A 21695-nucleotide genomic window follows, 5' to 3' on the forward strand; every position below is an offset into this window, starting at 1 on the left:
TATTGCTGCGTCTGAAATTGCCGATCTATCAAAATATGATAACGGTTTTTCACTGTGTTTAACCCCGTAACGGAAAAAAGCGCCCAAAGTCAAAAATGGCACTTTTTTGCCATTTTGAAAAATATTTAAAAAATAAATAAAAAGTGATCAAAAGGTTGTACAGTCCTAAAAATGATATAATTGAAAACATCATCAAATGTCACAAAAAATTACACCACCCACAGCTCTGTACAATGAAATATGAAAAAGTTATTAGCGCAAGAAGATGGAAAAATAGCAAAAATAAATGTGTACAAGAGGTTTTAATTTGTATGAAAACCTATACAAATTTGGTATCCCCATAATCGTACTGACCCAAAGAATAAATTAGACATGTCATTTGTGGCGCACAGTGAAAGCCGTAAAATCCAAGCCCACAAGAAAACGGTGCAAATGTGTTTTTTACCATTTTCACTGCATTTGGAATTTTTTTCCCACCATCACCATCACTATGAAGTTCAATTTGTTAGGCAGAAAACAAGCCCCCACAGAGCTCTTTAGGTGTAAAAAATAAAAAAGTTATAGATTTTTGAAGTTGGGGAGTGAAAATGGAAATTAAAAAACAAAAAAGGGCCTGGTCCTTAATCGGTTAAATCAAATAATTTAAAAATAGTCCATTTCTGTGCATTGTAACATGTGAATCATCTACAACTAATAATGCAGTAAAGTCTGTTTTCACATTGACAAGTATTTCTACTTGGTGCCAGAATTCTCATTTTATGTACCAACCTTTTATCTAGCGCAATATCAAATACCTTTAAAAATTCTATAACCCAACCTCCACAGCCTCCCCCGAGTCAGGAAAATAGACAGCATATTTTTAAAACCATTGCTACCGTAAATCTTTTTTTATGAAGATATAAATTGGATTAAGAATTGCCTTAAATGTCTTAACATTTCGTTTTTGGAACATAAACTAACCGCAACAATCAATTTACCTACTGAAAGCTACATGCTACAGTACAAGAAATGTTTGTCTAGAATTGAACACATTCTTCCTTTTAAATTCCTCTGCCGGGTCACAGATTATCATCAACTTTTTTCTTTCAGAGAAAGAACAACAAAGAACACATTTGCTCACATTTGGTAAGTTAGATAACATCTGGCAGGGCAATGTTATCAGTCATGGGCATGGTTCTCCCTCCGGCACCCATTCATCTACAGTCATGTTCTTTTACTACAGCTGTGCTGTCAATGTTGGTATAAAATATCAAACCCAAACTAACCTTAATGTTATGTTTTTCAATTTAGCTCACCCAGAGCAAAACTCAATGTAAATGTTACTATGATTTTGCAGGTGATTTGATCCCTGGACTGGCTTCTACCTCCATTGCTAAAAGGTGTACATTTTCCATACTCCTTCCCTGTGTTTGTTCTAATCCTGTACTGCCGAAGGATCCTCCAATCTATATAACAAAGTAGACAAACCAAAATTTGAAACAAAAAACAGTAATGAAAAGTAGCTGCACACATGCTGTACCAATGTAAAATGGCTCTATAATTATCTAGGTGGCCAAAGACCACCAAACAAAGACCACCAAAAAGGAGAAGGCAAGAGGAAATATGCCACTTAAATAGTAACACCAAAATTTTATTGAAAAATACAAAATCATGACAGTATAAAATAGCAAAAAGGATGAGTACCCAACAAGTGGTGCTGGGCGGCAGCCATAGTATATCACGTGATAGTAAAGTGCAGACCAAGTAGTGCACAGTGATCGGAATATTATTTGCTAAACAGTTAAATAATGAAGTGCAAATACTGAAGAAGGGAACTATGGTATAAAGTGTACCTCTGGTTTGTAGTTACATTTTATATGATACCATTGTACTTGTCCTCAGTGCTATAGCTTCACACTTTGTTACACAGTGTCCCTAGTGTGTCACGTTGATTTTGATGGTAGATTTCCATTACATATGTGCATCATCTTGGCACTAGCCCAGTTGAAGACATACCACATGATAAACCTCAGCAACTGCACAGAAACCCAGGAAGCAGAAGAACCTCTACTTTTGAGTTTTCTATATAGATTACATGAGATTATTATTAGATTATTACTATTATTGAGCAATTTTTCAGTGCCAGGGTTACTGGACTATAGATGAGGAGAAAAAATATGGTGCTTCTTAAAGAGATACAGGAGATCAAGGCTCCCATGCACTGTTCTTACAGAGGTATTTTCTGCCTAATTTTGCATTGTATGTATGTAATATAAACAGTGAAGTAGATACCATGTAAAATAAGAAGATAAGAAGCAGCAACAATGTATATACCTCTCATTCTTGAGTTAGAAAATATCCCACACATTACATTAGAGGACATGGAGGAAATCATCTGTTGGTCGGAGGTCAGAGTTCCTTCTGCTGGTAGCAGGGTCACAGGCCTGGATGGTCTTATGTAAATTTTCTTCAAGGTATTCCTGCCCCCATTAGTGAGTAAAAAAAGATAGGAACTTAATGTATACAGAGGGGGTCATTTACTAAGGGCCCGATTCGCATTTTCCCGACGTGTTACGCGAATATTTCCGATTTGTGCCGATTTTCCCTGTATTGCCCTGGGTTTTTGGTGCACGCGATTGGATTGTGGCACATCGGCGCCGGCATGCACGCGACGGAAATCGGGGGCGTGACTGAACGATAACCCGACGGATTTGGAGAAACCGCCGCATTTAAAAAAAAAAAAGTGTTGCGGGACACGCACTTACCTTCACCCAGGATGGCTCGGTGAACTCCAGTGCGTTCCAATGCTCTTCAGTGCAGCAGCGACACCTGGTGGACGTCGGAGGAACTGCCTTAATGAATCGCCGGAAGACCCGAGTGTGGTTTGAGCAGGTCTGGACTTCAACACATAGGGGCAGATTTACTTACCCGGCCCATTCGCGATCCAGCGGCGCGTTCTCTGTGGTGGATTCGGGTCTTCCGCCGATTCACTAAGGCAGTTCCTCTGACGTCCACCAGGTGTCACTGCTGCGCTGAAGTCCGCCGAGGTCTGCCGGAGTTCACGATCCTATTCCTGGTGAAGGTAAGCGCGTGTCCAGCGACACTTTTTTTTTTTTTTAAACGCGGCTGTTTCTCCGAATCCATCGGGTCTTTGTTCGGCCACGTCCCCCAATTTCCGTCGTGTGCATGCTGGCGCCGATGCGCCACAATCCGATCGCAAATCGGGCCCTTAGTAAATGACCCCCATAGTTTCAGCTATCATAATCCGTCTATGATATTCTTGTAAGTCTGAACTGTTTTTATCCATTAAATTTTCCAATAAAGGAATAGCCTTAGTGCTGGGTCGTTATTTGTGATTTCTTGGAAATCTTTGGAATGTTTCTTGGTGCTGAGGTAATCCATGCTGGACCGACGACAAGTTCCTGTGAGTGATGAAGATTTACAACTTTTATACCCATAAAAACATGCATGTTGCTTTAGCCTGTACATTATACATGCATGTATGTATGTGTATGTATGACTGCATGTGTATATTCAAATGTTTGCTTATGAAAATATGTATGTATTTATTATAATGTATGTATTACAATATGTGTATGTAATGCAGGACATGCAGAAGATTTGTCACTTATTGGTTAACATGAACATACACACACATGGCCATAATTGAATGATATAATTAAGAACATTTGTCTACTGTACGGCTGTTTTTTTCCCTCTTTCTCTAGCTTTTTAATGGAGCACAGGGTCATTTCCTCATTAGCCATGTCTACATGCGTGCCAGAGTAGGACCTGAGAGGATATGCACAAGCTTCTCTCTTCACACACATTTTAAGTACACAACGCAATGGATTTGCCTGATGACAGTAGTGATGAGTGTCCAAGCCACAAACACAGGCAGGAATAGAACCTGCACTAAAATTTTGCCACAGCCATGTATGTCAACCTGAAGAAATACATTGAGCAGTGTACTAGCTGTTGAAGCAACAGAAAACATACATAACAATTCTGTGTTTGTGGGCATGTAGCCTAACTCACATATTTTCCAGTAAGAATCATCAATCTTCGTAATAAAGTCCCCATAAAAGTGATAGTGAATCAGCCTCTGTATCAACACTGATATTGGATTCCGCTCATATGTAATATGCCGCCCCTAGTTCAATAAAGTCCAGGGATAAATATTAAATACGGAGCCATTTCTAGAAAAGAACAACACAACACATAGAAGTATAGTTTTGGCACGTACACAGTGCATTCTGTATCACCCATGCTTTTTCTAAAATTTTGAAACATAGCCAGATATGAACACTAACCACAATAATGCCATAACATGGCACTTTGTCCGCGATCCCAAGCTGCCCTTTGCGTTAACGCATGCGTTTGTTAATGCTGCAATACTGCAGGCTTTTTTTAAACGCAATGTTGACAGCAAAGTAATTATGCAAATCTCTTCTTCTCTGTTTGAAAATGCATGTGTTAATGCAAACAAAATGTAATATGTGAACACCATAGAGTGAGAGGGGACACTACCTGCTAGTCATTACCCAGAGAGTACTGTACATTTCCACTTGGTGTCTACATGCCCACATGTGCTGTACTGTACTAATGTAGAGCCCATTAGTACCCACATACTTGCTCATATGATGCCAACAGTCCTTCACATGGTGCCTATTTACCTATTACCCTAGAGAGTACCTGCAAATGAAATCCCCCTACACCCATGAAAAAGTATACATCCCCATAATGTAAATCCCTCGCATAGTGTTAGCTAGAGTTATATTTAGGCTTTCTTCAACAAGGGCAAAGGTTCTGTTCACTGACCTTACTCCTAGGGCAGCACAGTGGCTCTGTGGTTAGCATTACAGCCTTGCAGCGCTGGGGACCTGGGTTTAAGTCCCAGGGTCAACATCTGCAAAGTGTTTGTATGTTCTCTCCGTGTTTGCATAGGTTTCCTCCCACATTTCAAAAAACATACTGGTAAGCCGATTAGATTGTGAGCCCCATTGGGACAGGGACCAATTTGTGTGCACTATATAAATAAAGTAATTGTTATTGGTATTATTATTATTATTCCTCTAAAAACAAAAAATAAACTTTTATGTGAAACTCAGGTGGATCCTATAGTTGTGGACATTAGTGTTTGGGTTTTCTTGCAGATCTTCTTTCCTGGGTACCATGCTGTGCCCAGTGCATTAAATCTTGTTGTTTATAAACCATCTTTATAAATATTTGATTATGTTATTAGATGACTTTCTGTATTCAGTACAATTTGTTTCTTAAAGGGATATCTATCTCTACACAACGATAATTTACATTCCAACATACAGTTATTATCAATGCAAATAGTTACCAGACATCCAGAGCTGTTCTGTCGTTATTGGAATAGTCTGAGACATATGATAGGTCTACAAGAAACCACTGAATGAAACTGACATCTTGTTCTACCTGCTCTGGTGTCTGCATCTAGTGCTCCAGGTGCTGCTGGCGTGTACAGGCATGCGGGGGATGTGCAGGTACCCAGCCCGGGATCACAGCCCTCGTCTCGGGTGCATTTATACAGGCAGGTGCCTGGAGGAGAAGATGTCATACACGGCAGGCACTGGGACCCAGGGGATGTGTTATCTGTCTGGTGTAATTAGTACAGCAAGGCTTCCTGGACACAGAGACCTATAGCAATACGGAGAGGAGCTGCAGCTGGGAGTGCTCCGAGCTACTGCGGGGGACACCGGGGACTGGCTGCTGCACCAGGGACTATACTAACTTACAGGCAGCACCACATGGGGACATCGCCCCCACTTCACACTGCACACCTGACTTCTGGGGGGCTCTGCTGGATACAGTAAGTAAGGAGTTACACCAGGAAGTCCTGCTCTGATACAAAGTAACTAAAGGGCTTGGACCTGGAGCATCTTCTCTACTAAATATAGGAACACGAATGCACCTTCAGCATCACCTCCAATGGATATAGTCACACACATGCACCTGCAACTTTTCCTCTACTGGATATAGTAACTTAGCTACACCTGGAGTATCTCATCTACTAGATATAGTAACAGCTACACCTGGAGTATCTCATCTACTGGATATAGTAACTTAGCTACACCTGGAGTATCTCATCTACTGGATATAGTAACTTAGCTACACCTGTAGTATCTCATCTACTGGATATTGTAACACAACTACCCCAGGAGCATCTCCTCTACTGGATATAGTAACACAACTACCCCAGGACCATCTCCTCTACAGGATATAGTAACACAACTATCCAGGGACCATCTCCTCTACTGGATATAGTAACACAACTATCCAGGGACCATCTCCTCTACTGGATATAGTAGTAACACAGCTACACCTGGAGCATCTCCTCTACTTCATATAGTAACACAACTACACCTGGAGCATCTCATCTACTGAATATAGTAACACAACTACCCTAGGAGCATCTCCTCTACTGGATATAGTATTAACACAGCTACACCTGGAGCATCTCCTCTACTTCATATAGTAACACAGCTACACCTGGAGCATCTCCTCTACTGCATGTAGTACAAAAACTACACCCCGAGTATCCCCTCTTCTGGATACAGTAATGCAAACTGTTGCATTTGGAGCTTCTCATCCTCTGGATATAGTAATATAGAGTCTGCCTCTGGAGCATTGCTGGTTATAGTAACACAACTACACTTGGAACATTGTACCTACTATATAGAACATCTTTATTGAATATAGTAACACCGGACATTGTAAAACAGGGTCTACACTTGGATCTACTCTACTGGATATAGTGTGCCTTTCCTCCTCTGAATATAGTTGCACAAAGGGCTACATCAGAGTGTACTACATAAATTCAGAGCTACAAGCTATAGTAAGAACCACAGGACTTCACCAGGCACTTCCTAACTTCAAGGAAATCTCACTTTTGGTTGGGCAACAGACCCAATGCCCTCCTGAGATAATAGGGCAGATGATCTCCTGTCCTGTTTGCCAGGAAGTGGGAAGCCTCCAGTGAAAGACCCCTCTGGACACTTCTTCCTGTCTTTGGCTCTGCTTGTGAGACCCTACCATGGGGCTGACACAGTCACGACCTCCAGTGACTCAGGAACTCATAGAGAAGACTGGTTGTAAGTAGCATATATAGTTCTGTTCATAACTTTCTTGTGCCAACACATCCTTATCTGCACATATACAGGAGTCAGCTGAGGGGCGTAACTACTGTGTGTCCCCGAAATTAAGCCAGTGTCTAATATTAATTTTCACTCCTAAAGAGGCACTAGGTTTTATTTTCAGGGGATGCCTTATTTTTCCATGAACAAGAATTTACATTTATTGTTGACTAAAGAAATCGACTTCTCTAACATCTTCAAAACTCTCCAAACTCTGAATAACATGCTGAATTTCTGGTGACTCCATGTCTATTGGAATCATTGGCCCCAATCTCTCATGTATAGTAATATCACTTTCCTTAAATGATCCCCTTCTTGTCCAGGTAGCTGCTTGCATCGCATTTGTAGCGCAACAGTCAGTGACTTTATCTCATGAATTCTTCACCCATGTCACAACCTCTTGCAACATCTAAAAAGTTCTACTAACGCTAATGTACAGGTTGGGGGAGCTGCTGCAATGACTTCCTCTAGGTCTTCAGATTTTCAGGGGATGCCTTATATTTCTAAGCTTGAACAAAATTGTGCTAGGTCTTATTTTTGGAGTATGTCCTATTTTAAGGGAAACAGGGTAGTCACCCACTAAACTGAACACTCTCAGTGCCAAAAGGCTTAGATAAGGCACCCTGTTATATCAGAATACATAGAAAAGAAACAGTGATGTCTCAGTACTAGGAAAATACACGCAGTGATGTCACAGTAAAAGGACAAAACACACAATGATGTCACAGTCCGCGGATAATATACATAATAGTGTCACAGTGATGCCACAGTACAGGAATAATACACATAGACATGTCATAGATCAAGAATAATACACAAAGTGATGTCACAGTTTAGGGATAATACACACAGTGATGTGACAGCACTGGGATAATACACAAAGTAATACTAAAGTTCTAGGGTAACACACACTGTGATGTAAAAGGGATAAGTAGTGGTAAGTTAAACTTTCTAAACCACCTTCCATAGTTATCACGTACTGCTCCCAATGCCCCCATGTTAATAATATTTGGACTACATTTTACCAGAGTGTTATGGATTAAATTGTACTAGGAAGGTGGATTACTTCTCTGGATGAAGATATAATATGACCCTCTATATTTACTATAGAATTAGAGAAAGTTAAGTGACCATACAGAACGGTGTCAAAGCAGTAAAATTCTGTACAGAACATGGGGTATAGATGCTCATAGGAAAAAGTAAAACATTAGAAAACAATAATTTGCTTAAAGAAATAATTTTCACCAATGACCTCAAAAGTATCATATCTTAAAAAAGAAGTCGCTCCGATATATGTAAATATTACTATATGTCAGGGGTAGGGAACCTATGGCTCGGGAGCCAGATATGGCTCTTTTGTTGGCTGCATCTGGCTCTCAGACAGATCTTTAATAAATAGTGATGGCTGCTGTGTGTCTCTTAGGCTGATCACTGGACACAGGCAGAGATGTTACCGCTGCCTACGTCCTTTGTACGACCCAGGTGCCATCGCCGCCATTGTCTAAGCCTTGGTGAAAGAGAAGACCGGGGAGGGATGAGGAGCTGGCTGAAGGGAGTGCTGGGGGGCATGTGCTGTGGCTACCTATCTACTGGGAGGCATGTGCTGGGGCTACCTATACACTGGGAGGCATGTAGTGGGTGTCAGGATTTGGAGTAGTGTACCACCTGCAAAGTGGGATGGTCTTGCTGCAGTTTGGTACCACCAGGTCGTTCCACAGGCGCGACTTGTCGTTGGTGGCAGCCAGGGTCAAGGTACAGGATCACTAGGCAGTCTCATGGTCAGGAACAGGCAGACTGTCAAGTAAGGCGGAAATGATGCAAAGTCGGGGGCGGAGCAAGAGATCAGGGCTGGCAGCGAAGGAGCAGAATCAGGAACAGGTCAGGGGTCACAATGGGAGGCCAACACTTGGGAAGGAAACACTGTGGAAAACTTCCTCATAGGCATGAAGAACTAAGATCCGGCGGGGAATGCAGGGATCCGCCAGCCTTTATAGGAACCCAGGTAGTGGGTAGCGCCAATCAGCGGTGTGCTGACCCTTTGAATCTGCAAGTGCAGGTGTGCCCGCTGGCCAGGCGGGACAGGAGCAGGAACATGGAGAGGGGCACGGGTCTGCCTGTGATCCAAGACTTAGATCGCAGGGGCACCTGTGACACGGAGACTACCTATCTACTGGGGGGCATGTGCATATTGTACGGCTCTTACAGAATAACATTTTTAAATATGTGGCCTTCATGGCTCTCTCAGCCAAAAAGGTTCCTGACCCCTGCTATATGTGAATCATTGTATCATTAACAAAAAATTGCATGAGACAGACATGTTGCTCCATTATAATCTGGGGCAGCCAGTTTCCTTAACATCTACTCAATGAAAACTGCCTGAAAGGGGGTGTTTTCGGCTGCAGGTCAGCTTGAGGGAATTAACCATGATCAGTCCATGAATTATGGACCATGCGCTGGTCAGATTTTCATAGGCACAGTGGTCAGTCACAAGGCTGCATATTTTCTATGTAATCTATATGAGAATGTATTGTTAGCCTTTGAAAGGTTTTATTGAATTGAGACATTAGCCAGAAATTCCTTGAATCTATATTTAAAAAAAAACACAATTGCAATTATGTTTTCACCCTTGAAAATCTGCAGCTGGTTTCTGGTCCTGTTTTCTCTCTCCGTATGTTTTTCTTTCCTCCGGTTTCCTCCCACACTCCAAAACATACTGGTAGGGTGATTAGATTGTGAGCCCCTTGGGGACAGGGACTGATTTGACAAGCTCTGTGCAGCGCTGTGTAATCTGTGTGCGCTATATACATAAAGGAATTATTATTATTATTATTAGAAATCTGCCTGCTTATGCAGCAATCGGAACAGGGGATACTTATGGAATTCCATATTTACATTCACTGAAGACAAATCAAAGAATTAATGACATATAAAACTGTTCAGTGTACCTTTTTTCAAATTTTATTTCTGTCCGTCTGTCTCAAAGCTTGTAAATTGTTACATTAGGTTGTGAATAAATTCCATTTTTATTTCTCCAGCTCTTATGCAGGCTCAACATCACCATGGTAACAGACAACAAACCAACTCTGTGTAGTCTGATCCACCAGTCATATTCCCTTCAATACTTGAGACTTCAAAATTTCAGGATTACACCACACAAAATGTGTTTGCTTGCTGTGACCGTGGAGATGCATAGTCTGCATAATAGCTGTAGGGGCCACAAACTATAGTAAATTGTATATAAAATACATATTGCACAGTATTTTTATTTTGAAAATATGTACATAGCTTCCCTTGACCTAAACATTATTAAGTGGTTCTCTTAAGAGAATCTGCGCTTCCAGCTGTTTAATAGAAGAATGTTAAAAGAATGGAATTTAGTCAGAGGACAAAAATAGATAAAATAGATGCTTGTAGGACTGTTCCTGAAGCTGGAGGAGCTCATGCGGATTATGGCATTTATCAGCATGTTAAAAGTGTTGCTGATCTGTATTCCTAGGTGCAGCAATACAGACAGTCCCCGGGTTACGTACAAGATGGGTTCCATAGGTTTGTTCTTAAGTTGAACTTGTATGTAAGTCGAAACTGTATATTTTATAATTGTAGATCCAGACCAAAAAATTGCCCCAGTGCCAATTGTAGTTTCTGAATTTTTTGCTGTAATTGGACCAAGAATTCTAAATAAAGCTTCATTACAGACACCTTACAGCTGATCATTGCAGTCTGGGACTATAGTAAAGCATCTAGAGAGCTTCACCAAAGGTCACAGTGGGCAGAGGGGGTCGTCTTTAACTAGAGGTCGTCTGTAAGTCAGGTGTCCTTAAGTAGGGGACCGCCTGTACAGTGTATGACTACAGATAATATGAGTCACTTTTAGTGGTCTGCAGAAAAACAAAGCAGAGTTCATGTTCCTGTAACACATATAACTGATCAGACAGTATATTTAGCAGGAGACAATTAGAAAGAGCTTCCACCAATGGTATCCAAAGGCCTTCATTCACCCAACAGAGTGAAAAATGATGTTTTTTTTTAGCTTCTAGCAAACCGGTAAAGTTCCAATGGATATGAACCAGTCTTTGGCTTATCCATTTTCTAAAACTAAAGATAAGTATTTTTTGAAAATTTGTAATGTGACCCTAAATAAACTTCTGGGCCAACATTTTGAAAATATATTTTTGTTATCGACGCCTTTTCAGTTTTTATTGAAAAGTAAACAGACCTGCGATGTGCTGGAGGGGATGTCCTTCTGGTATATGTCAATTAGGAGTTTTCATTATTTATGTGGAAGTGATAGGAGCCTGTGTGTGGGTTACATGTGTCATGTTATAAATAACGCTAGCCTCAGGTAATCCTACTGAATAGAAAACAATTGTGTGTAGGTCAATAATTTAAGGAATAAGCCATGGCGCAGCTGGAGCATGTACAAGTAGAGGCGGATCACATACACATTCTGTAGAGACATTATGGAAGGAATGTGGAGAAACAAGTTTTTGCTATTTAGCCATTTCATGTATATTCCTTTTCATCTGGACCCTCTGGGTAGGGAGGGATAGTGCGTGTGACAGTGACAAGAAGTGCTGATCACTGATGACCTTTCACTAGTTCAGAGGTGGAACACAGATATTAATTGTAACTAACCTGGCCATACACAGTAGCTGTAGCCATAGGGTCTAACTGCTTTATATACATATATGTTCAGCTTTGCAGACCAGATATACATTGTGAGTAGGATGAAGTAAGCAATGTTCCAAAGAGCCGAAATCCAACTGCCTGATCCTTGTTTTCTCTATCATCTGCCATGAAGAGCCAAGAGGCCCCTATACTCATTGGCTGGTCAGTCCTGCAAAAATCGGTCAGCTTAACCCACATAGTTGTGTGAATGAATGGCCATCATGTTCACGTTACAATGAAACCTAACTAGACTCTCCTAAAAAGTGTAACATGGCACTTCTGTGAACTGTAATTTATCAGACTGGCACCTTCTCATGTGACAGACAAACCTTTAAGCTGCCTCATTCACCAACCTGGGTGATACTTGTGCAAATCCTAAATCCACAACCCATCTTATGTAAGGACAAAGCAGTATAGAGCTTATTAATGTATTGTAAGGTGTCTGGACGACTGCAAATCTGACCCGATCAAAGTGTTATGAAAGATAAGCTACCTTATGTGGCTTGGGTTTCTCCCACATGCAATGGCCCATGGTAGCATGGTTCTGAGGTTAAAGAGGAAGTTTCACCACCTCACACAGGTGGAAATTAGCATACCCTTCTATAGGGGCTGCTACACAGATTCAGTGACACTTTGAATTTTCTTTCTTGCCCCCACGGTTGCTGAGACATCAGTTGCAGTATCTGACCATTGTGACCTTCTCTGTTGTCAAAGATGAAGAGCTGGGAGGAGGCATTCATTGTGCTAATCTTTTCTAACAAGTAGAAGATTGTCATAACACATGCCTCTGGTCCGGCACCTCCTTTCTGACAGTGATGAAGATTAAAATGGTCAGATACTACAACTGATATTTCAGAAACCATTGGGGCAAGAAAAAATATTCAAAGTGCCCCTGAATCTGTGTAGTAGCCCCTACATCATTGTATGTCCATCCATTTTAAAGGGTTTTCAATAATTATCTTATTGGATAAATCATTAATATTGGTGGGTCCAGCAACATCGCATATTATCTTCTGCCAGCAGCTTCCAGTGCCAGAACTAACACAGATAACGGAAGCCGAAATACATGTCAGTTGATGCTTTTGACCAACATGACGCTTGGATCTAGGTTTGGAGAGTAACATTTCAATATATCCATGTAATATTCAGAACAGATAAAAGTTACAACCTCTCTACCCTGTCACTCATCTCTTATTTATATTGCAGAACATTGGGGAACAGCCACTTCCTTGCATTTTAGGATCAATACAAAAACCTTGGCCAAAGCCATCATGTATTTCCACTTTACAAGTTAATAGACATATTTGTTTCCCCCAGATGCCAATGTACTCAGAATGTCCCAGACACGATTCTTTTTCAGTTGTCAATCCATTTTTTACATTTCCTTCCTACTCAGTCAGTGATTGTCAGCTATTAGCCTACATTTTGGGTAACTCTTGGATTATTTCCAGGATATCTGCTGTTTGAAGCAGAAAGTGAAATGACGCCTTCACAATTCCAAACTGGAGAAGGATAAAGAATGATTATGATTTTATAAGCTTTGTACACAAATGGATACATGGAGCAGTACATGTTAGATCAAACACATACAGATTATTACTAGAATATAAAGCTGAAATATATCTTATGCTAAGTTCACAGGCTCTTTCACAGATCCCTCCGTGTGCACCATTATGGTATCTGTTGGTGTGCATCATTTTTAATACACAGCTCCTATTACAGATGTGAATAATGGAAGCCGGAGTGCAGATCTAAATGTCTAGGGTATAAATAGTATATTAATAGTTATAAACTTTGCTGTCATTCACAGACATTTCCAGTCCACCCTGTTTGATGAGTAGGGATTTGCCTGTTCATTGTTAATTGTTAAAATATCACAGTGACCTATCCCATTGCGTGTCTGTGTACTGCCGTTTCCCTTATTCACTTGGTGTGTTGTGCCATGGGTTTGTAATTCTCTCTGGATGTCTTTGGGACGGAGCGGAACATACTGTAAAGAAAGACGAAAGATAATGCTCATTGTGGAAAACATGTAAATCATTCCCCTTCACAAAGAAAGCAAGTCGGCGCCAGCACCAAGCGTACCTGGGCAAGTGCGGGGGCCCACAGCTGCTGGGGGGTCCACTCAGCCACTGGAGAAAAAATTCCTGTGCATGAAACCTACTGCTTATGGCTAGTCCCAACTGCTGAAAACGGCCCTGCAGTATTTCCATATATAACATGGGGTTATGGGTCCCAGGGCCCTATGGATAAATAACACAGGACTTATGTACCCCATAGTCCCATATTTTACATTGGCTGCTGCAGCCTGACCCCTTTTTCTTTCCTTACACAGGACTACTGACACTCCCTGTCTGATTTAACTAGTCCTATATGTCTTTAGTTTCTGAATTTTTAATATTGACATTTGAGTTCATTGTAAAGGGGCCCTCTGAGGCTCTGTTGCCCAGGGGCCAAGTTAAGCCGGGCGCCGGCTCTGCTGCTAAGCCATATGTACAGGGGATTGGTTTATTCTTTTTCATAAGGTAACTCCTGAACTCCTAGTGGAAATGACGCTAATAAAAATTTGCTTACCCAGTGCGGGTATTGGCATACAGATTGGAATATGTTCTCTTGCCATACATTTCAATTTCATTGTTTTGGGGGTAGATCATAAAACTTTTAGTACAAAGAAAATACAGTCTTCATCAATTTATGAAGGTTTACATAGTATTGGAGAAATGTATCACTATTTTCAGCTTGTTGAGTGTTTTTTGCATCCATTTTTTGTATACTTGACTTTGTGGTGACATTTTTGTGTCTAAAAAGTCTCATATCCCGAGAGGAAATTGCTACTTTTTCCACCAAAAGTTGCAGAAAAACCTACAGAATTTGCTGCAAATGTGTCAAGTCAGGCCCTTAACTATCAATGAGCAATAATTGTTTTTATTGGGACATTTGACGCACAAACCCAGTGATTTCAGTGACAAATTGGGAGTTTGAGTGCATTTCACCCAAATGTTGCATAAAAACACCCAAAAACCCAACCGTCACAAAAAAACATTGGTTAGGCCCCTTTCACACTTGCGTTTTTCACACGCGTTTTCTGCGCGTGCTTGCATTGCACTCTGACCCATTGTAACCAATGGGTCTTTTCAGACTTGCATTTTTTTAACGCGCGTTTAAATCTCGACATGCTCTACTTTTGCAAGTCACGCGTGTGAAAAACGCACCATACAAGTCTATGGAGATGCATCAAAAACGCATTGCACTCTGAGACACTTGCAAGTGCAATGCAAGTGCAATGCGTTTTTCACGCATCAATTGCCATAGAAAAGATAGAGCTCAGCCCTGAGTCCATTTCACGTGCATTTTCTGCGCGTAAAAAACGCATTGAAATTGCATTGAAATTGCATCAAAAACGCGCGTGAAAAACTGAGACACTGAACAAACTCTGACTGAAAACTGATTGTACTCTGATGCAAAATGTGCGTTTTTCACTGACCAAACCCTGAGCGCACCCTGATCAGACTCTGACGTGAAATGCAACGCAAGTGTGGAAGGGGCCTAAATCAGCCAATTCCCCCTCTAGATGCGGTAGATAGTAGATTTTCTCTCACAATTTTTGCCTTTTATGTATCAAAGCTTTATTTTGTGTATTGTGAAAAAAAAGTCTTACTTTTAAATATAACACGTAATAACCTCATTGACAAAACATAGATGATCTATATTTAGTGTCTGGATTCAGCGGCGGCTTCTATACATGTCTGCATTTTGTTTGGTACCTGCTGTAGATGCTTGCTTCAGCTCATCTATTTATAGTTCTTTTTATGCCGAGAGAAAACATATATTTCCAGTGTCTGTTCCTCATATTTTTAGAAATTGTCCAATGCTATCAAAGAGGAGCAAACAAAATGACTTGGTGTGTGATAAACACAAAGCTTCCTTTATAGCTTGACATTGCCACAAGATTAGACCAAAAAGGGTTAAATTGAAGCTGCAGAAAATGTAGTTTTGCGGATAAAAAGTTATAAATAATGTGTCATGGCAACAACCCCTTCTGTATCCTGCCACTCACATAAAACACTACTTTAGCTGCTTACATTGTCTGTTGCATGGATGACCTTTTATTTCAATGACTAGAATATAGTCCAACATTTCCCCCTAAGTGAGCACAGTTTTTGTTTTGTTTTTTAAATCTGGCCCTGCACCACCTTAATCCAATCTATATTAAAGGGGATGTTCATGAAATGATCTCTTTTCCACAGTGGTCAGAAGCTGTAACTGCAGCGGCTCTTATTCATCTCTATGGGAGCCGCTACTGCAGTTGCAGCTTTTGGTCACTACAGAGAGTCTGCACCCTGTGGGTAACCCAAAAATATACATTACTTCACAACTCCTTTAATATCAATCATGTTTGGTATCCATTAAGAGAAAATAAAGCCTTCTTTTACAAGGTTAGCATATTGTCAGCCAAACTGTAATAATCCCTTTACCAGAGAGCCATGAAATGCCATATGCACCATATAACTATATAACCTATAACTAACCACAGTTCCCCTAAGAAAACTAACATGCACATTAAGTTTTCACAATAATTTAGCTTTGTTTTTACGCCTATATCTCTCTGCATACTCAACAGTAACAGCTGTGCTATGCTTCCACTTATGTTAGCACTAATACACTTCTGTCTGTCCTGCCCACCAATAGCCTTAGTACTGAGCCAAATAAGTGTTTTGGAAAGCAGCTAAATCCAAGACATTACTGCCTTTAACATAATATATTGTACAATGAAGGACAGAGTACTAGGGTCATGGCTGCTACCACGCTATTTCTACAGGATTGATAGTAAGGACTTGAATAACTTTCTGTCTCAGCTTTAAACAAGAACTTAAAATAATCTTGTGCAACCTTTTACTACAATAAATTAAAGGGACCTCATTTTCACTAAAGACATGTTACAGACGCCCATCCCACCTGTATTGTACATCTTTCTTTCTGCTTTCTCTAAGCATTTGTATTACAATATAATTAGGTGTTATGACTTACTTTGCATCCTTTGTGTAGTCTCAGGGGTTGCACTTTGGTTTGGATGCATTTCAAAAAACAGCTGCAGACTGCTCAGTTCTCAGCCCCACCTTTGTTCTTCTGTATAGCTCCTCCCATTGATCTTACCAGGCTGTGAGCTCTGTGAAGGAGCAGGAGGGAGGAACTGTACAGGAGCACAAAGGTGGGGGCTGAGAGCTGAGGAGTGAGCAGCACAGACAAGTCACATGTTTTTTTTTTAATGCATCCAAAGTATCCTAAAAGCATGTTTTAAAGAATTGATCATCTCAAGACTCAAATATCTGGACATATCTCAGGTCTCAAATATCTGGACATATCTTCTCAATCTAAGAAGAAAGGTAAAGAAGGACACATATGTACCTTATAGAACCTTCATCTTCTAGAATAACAAAACTATATTTTCCTATTTAAAGGAAATCTACCACCAGGATCAAGGGTTGAAGACCAAGTACACTTACATGCAGGTGTGTGACAAACCGCTCTTCTTTCAGCTTCTACTTTGTACTTGTGTAAAGAAAAAAGGTCTTGGAAATTATGCAAATTAATCTGATCTGGGTTCCATTAACAGCTTTGGAACCCTGAGCCCCTCAGGCTCATTTGCATAATTTAAAGCCTTTTTTGTAAAAACAAAGGCATAAGAAGCTAAAAGAAGAGCGGATCCTGCCAGGTCACACACCTGCATGTAAGTGTACTTGTTTACAATCCATGATCCCAGTGGTAGATTTCCTTTAAGGACTGTGGCCTGGATTTCCTTCATCCAGCATTAAGGTCTAATTCTCTGTTCATGCTCTGCATCTGAATACATAGCAATGGCTTGTTGGCTCCTCAACCAAGACCTAGGGCACATGCCCTTGTTTTGCTCTACCAAGCTACACCGCCATATATTCATCCCGATACCAAGCCAAAAACCTGCAGCACTTCTCTAATAGTGTCTAGTATATAAGGGCAGTTGATCTGAACATTGTCATGCATGGCTTTGATTATAATTTGATCTTTTGTTCCGGTCCATATTGGGTTCTTTGATAAAAAATAAAAAGTAGCTCAGAACTATATATCAATTCTTGAGAGCTAAATCAACTGTATGAAAACATGCATGCTTCCTCAGTCTAGGAGGAATGTGTTTCCCAGTCTATCGTTCACTTCTTCCTTAGTAACAGTTTACTTCCTTTTATAAACCATTTCTTAAAGGGGAAGTGTGATGAAGGACCTCTTCTATTCATGACCAGCAGGACCACATGTCTTTTATTGGAGCTTGTTCTTCCATCCCTGCTTGCATTTATTGTACAGCATTGTATAATACATTGGCACAAATCCATGATAGTTGTACTCTATTGGAAATCGGAACATTATATTCTTTCCCCGAGAGAGAAAATTGGTTGATACAAAACTGCATTGTTGGATTGTATCGCAAATTGTATTCAGTGATAATAGCAATGTTACAATACATGTTTTTTTTTAGTAGAAAAGTATAGTAGTAGAATGAGTAACCTTCTCCTTAAAGTTTTTGAATAAAGGGATTGCTTGGCTGACAACAAGCATAATCAATGTTTTGTTCTCAGTACATTGTGCAGCCTTGTTGCCAAAAACCTTTTCTCAAACCATGCGAAAAGCTATAATATACTATAATATGTGTATATCAATATTAGGAAAATATGTGCAGACACGTACATATGAGAAAAAGTCTGTTCAATTGTGATGGGAGGGAACTGTCCCAAAACGTTTCTTTAAAGCGGTTTTTATATTATTATTTATTTATGGAGCAGTATTAAAGGGGTTGTTCCATGAAGAAAGTTAGGCCTTTTACTGTGGATAGGGCCTAACTAGCTGATCGGTGGGGGTCTCGGTGATGGGACCCCCACAGAGCACAAGAACAGGGGTCCGGTGTACCCTCATCACACCTGAGCAGCTGGCGTTTGGCAATCTTTGATGAACGGGGCAGCCAGCACATGCGGGCCGCTGCTCTGGTCTCCTCTGGGTTTGACTGTGGTACATCAAATCCCCGTTCTCATGATCCATGGAGAGGGCATAACTTGCTTAATGGGTCAACCCCTTTAATTCATTGCTGTTGTACATTCAATAACAACAACATTTCAATAACAACATTCCATGTAACAACAAATTAGTACAAAAGGCTCAAAACTAAACTTTACTCCTATAAGTGGAAGGAGGACCATGTCCGTGAGGGCTCACAATCTATATGGGAAAACCGACTCCAGGGAATTAGTGTTACATCCTTTCACATTCCCAGCTGAGTTGGATACAATTGTTTGACTTCTGTGGCCAAATAGTGCAAATCAAAAAGTCCCGGCTGAATACCACCACTCCAGTTTCAGTGACCACTTGGGACTTCAGTTTGCTGTAGTGGTGCAGGTTCTTCCTGGTGAACAAGAAGTGTGGGAAGATGGAACAGATATTTCATTGTGGGGGGACTTTCATTTTCTTCCCTCTCCCCAAATGGGGCATTGTAATGAGGACCTATGATAGATTATCAGAAAACCCATTTCCAAATTTTGATGTCCTGATGTGGACAGGTTAAAAAGTCACAATTATGGCACAAATCATGGTTAAAAAGTCGCAAATAAACACGAGTCCCAACCAAAAAGGTGTAGGAAATTTTAATGAAGAGTTCCAAAAACACTACAGACTCACCTGCCTGATATATCAGCCTCTAAGCTAAATGAAATAAGCCCAAAACCAAGGAAACAAAACTAAGAAAGACACATACAAATGGGAAATAAATGACCTCCTTTGTCTTGTAAAAAAAAATTAGAAGGTCAAAAGTCGGCTAAATACTCTGGAAAGTGATTGTGGGAAATGCATCTTTCTCTGGAGATATCCATAAAAAGATTAAAAAAACAACACAGACTTTGGAATGTATAAACTAAAAAGCAGTTTCTCTTGGGGCTAGGAGCAGAATAAATAAAGTATTAAAAGTGATCAGGAAATACTTTTATTTAATAAAATGTGGATATTATAAACAATGGTCCTCACGTCCATCATGTCATAAGTAGACTCTCAATGAGCAGCATTAAAAGTGTACTGTAGCAACCAGGGCCGGGGAATAAGATCATCAGATGTACTGAATCACTAGAAATAGAGAGATGATTAGGGGGCATCACAAACAAGGGTGGGGGGACATAGAAAGATTTGGGGTTTAATATTTCCATCTGATGAACTATTATTAACCCATTCAATGAACCAATTCAAAGAACATTCAATTACATTTTTTGAATAAAAATTTGCTGGTTTTATCATGCAAAATAATTGACATGAAAACTTTATTGACATGAATAGAATGATACCTAATTTTATTATTTTTCTTTTTAATTACCTTGATTTGCACAGTAAAATCTTTTCGGGACATTTTTGCATTGTTGCTTTCCATGACACAAAAAATTTCAAAAAGTTTTTTTTTTTTTGGTATGTGATTCAATTTAATATAGTTATGTATTTGAGGAAAAGTTCTAAAATGAAAATATATACATTGTTCTTGCTTTTTCTTTTTAAAGTTTTTTTATTGTACAGGATTAATACGATTGTAGTTTCCTAGTCTAGGTTGATACATGGGTGACAATACCAAAATTTCTGAACCCTTTTTTTTTTTTTTAATGGGTGTGTGTTTTTTGTGTATTTGCGTTTTTTTCTTTCTTTTTTTTGCAGAATTTGTCTGTTTTTTTAACAGCTTAAAGCTTTATTTTTTAGCTTTATATATTTATTTTGTCTAACAAGGGGTTTCTGACATCAGATCATTTGATGTCTTATATACCGGTAATACGCTGCAGTGCTTATGTAGTGCAGTGTATTATAGTTTAGCTACTGACTCTATCGGAAGTTGGTATAGGCTGCCATCTTCAGCTGCTGTATGATGCAATCGGCACCCTCTGATCATAGCAGTGGTGTGCCCATGGGTGACAGAGGAAGCTTTTCCAATTCTGGGTGTTAGAGCTCTGATAACACTCCTACGACACAAACTCCTACAATTTTCTTCTGATGAGGCACTATAGAAAGGCATCACAGCACAAGAAGTACCCTGAACAGCTGCCATAAAAACTAGATACAGCAGTTGTTAAGGGGTTAATCATGATTTATTAACAGCCTTGGTAATATGACAAGGGTTGGTCATTTCAAGATGTTTAATATTTCCCTCTTTCTGAATGTATGCATTAATGTTATAATGTATCACCTAGTAGTATTTTATCAGCAGAGTTTGCAGCACTTCACATGTGTATAGAAGAATCCTCGTGATCAGCACATGATGATCCTACCTTATGCCTTCCACTGATCATGAGGATACAGCTATGAATACACCTGGAGGTATGCTGCAGAAAAACCAAGAAGATTCATTTCTAGCAGGGCTGTTCTATTAGTACATAGGCTTTAGAATCTGAATAACATTTAAGCATAACGTTAAGTACTTGACAAAAAATACTTTAGCACAGCTGCAGAGAGCCTTTACCAAAAATTCCAGTGATACCTGTATCATGCTTTTGGCTTCTTCCCATCCTGAGATATAGAGCTAATAGATATATGAGGCTATCTGCTTTTCCTGAAGTGGGCGGGACTTCCTGGTTGTGACATCAGCTAAGGGCAGTTAGACCACAGCACTCTTCACATTGACGTGAACGTGCACAAACAGCTTAGCCAATCAGGACACAGAATCAGTGTTAATGCTTGTACAGTGATCTAGTGCAGAGGATCGGGTTGAAAAAATACTCAGGCTTTTGTCGCGCTGCTCTGGTTCAGTAAAACGTTTATTTTGATAGTGGTGGACAACGCGTTTCGGAGGTGAACTACCTCCTTCGTCAGGTCCAAAGGTACAAGGTCTACGGCATAAGAATA

The 21695-nt window shown here is 40.1% G+C and overlaps 1 protein-coding gene across 1 annotated transcript in view; it reads left to right on the forward strand.

Annotated features, from left to right (window-relative positions):
- Positions 1 to 5457: 5457 nt before the first annotated feature.
- The window catches only part of TESC (tescalcin), a 54440-nt gene continuing 38202 nt past the window's right edge, over positions 5458 to 21695 (forward strand). The window contains exon 1 of the mRNA XM_072142606.1: positions 5458 to 7100. Coding sequence (XP_071998707.1) covers positions 7043 to 7100 — 58 coding nt within the window. The 5' untranslated portion in view covers positions 5458 to 7042. The remainder of the gene's footprint in view (positions 7101 to 21695) is intronic.

Source organism: Engystomops pustulosus, chromosome 1 (assembly GCF_040894005.1).
Source record: "Engystomops pustulosus chromosome 1, aEngPut4.maternal, whole genome shotgun sequence".
Classification (NCBI taxonomy): Eukaryota; Metazoa; Chordata; class Amphibia; order Anura; family Leptodactylidae; genus Engystomops; species Engystomops pustulosus.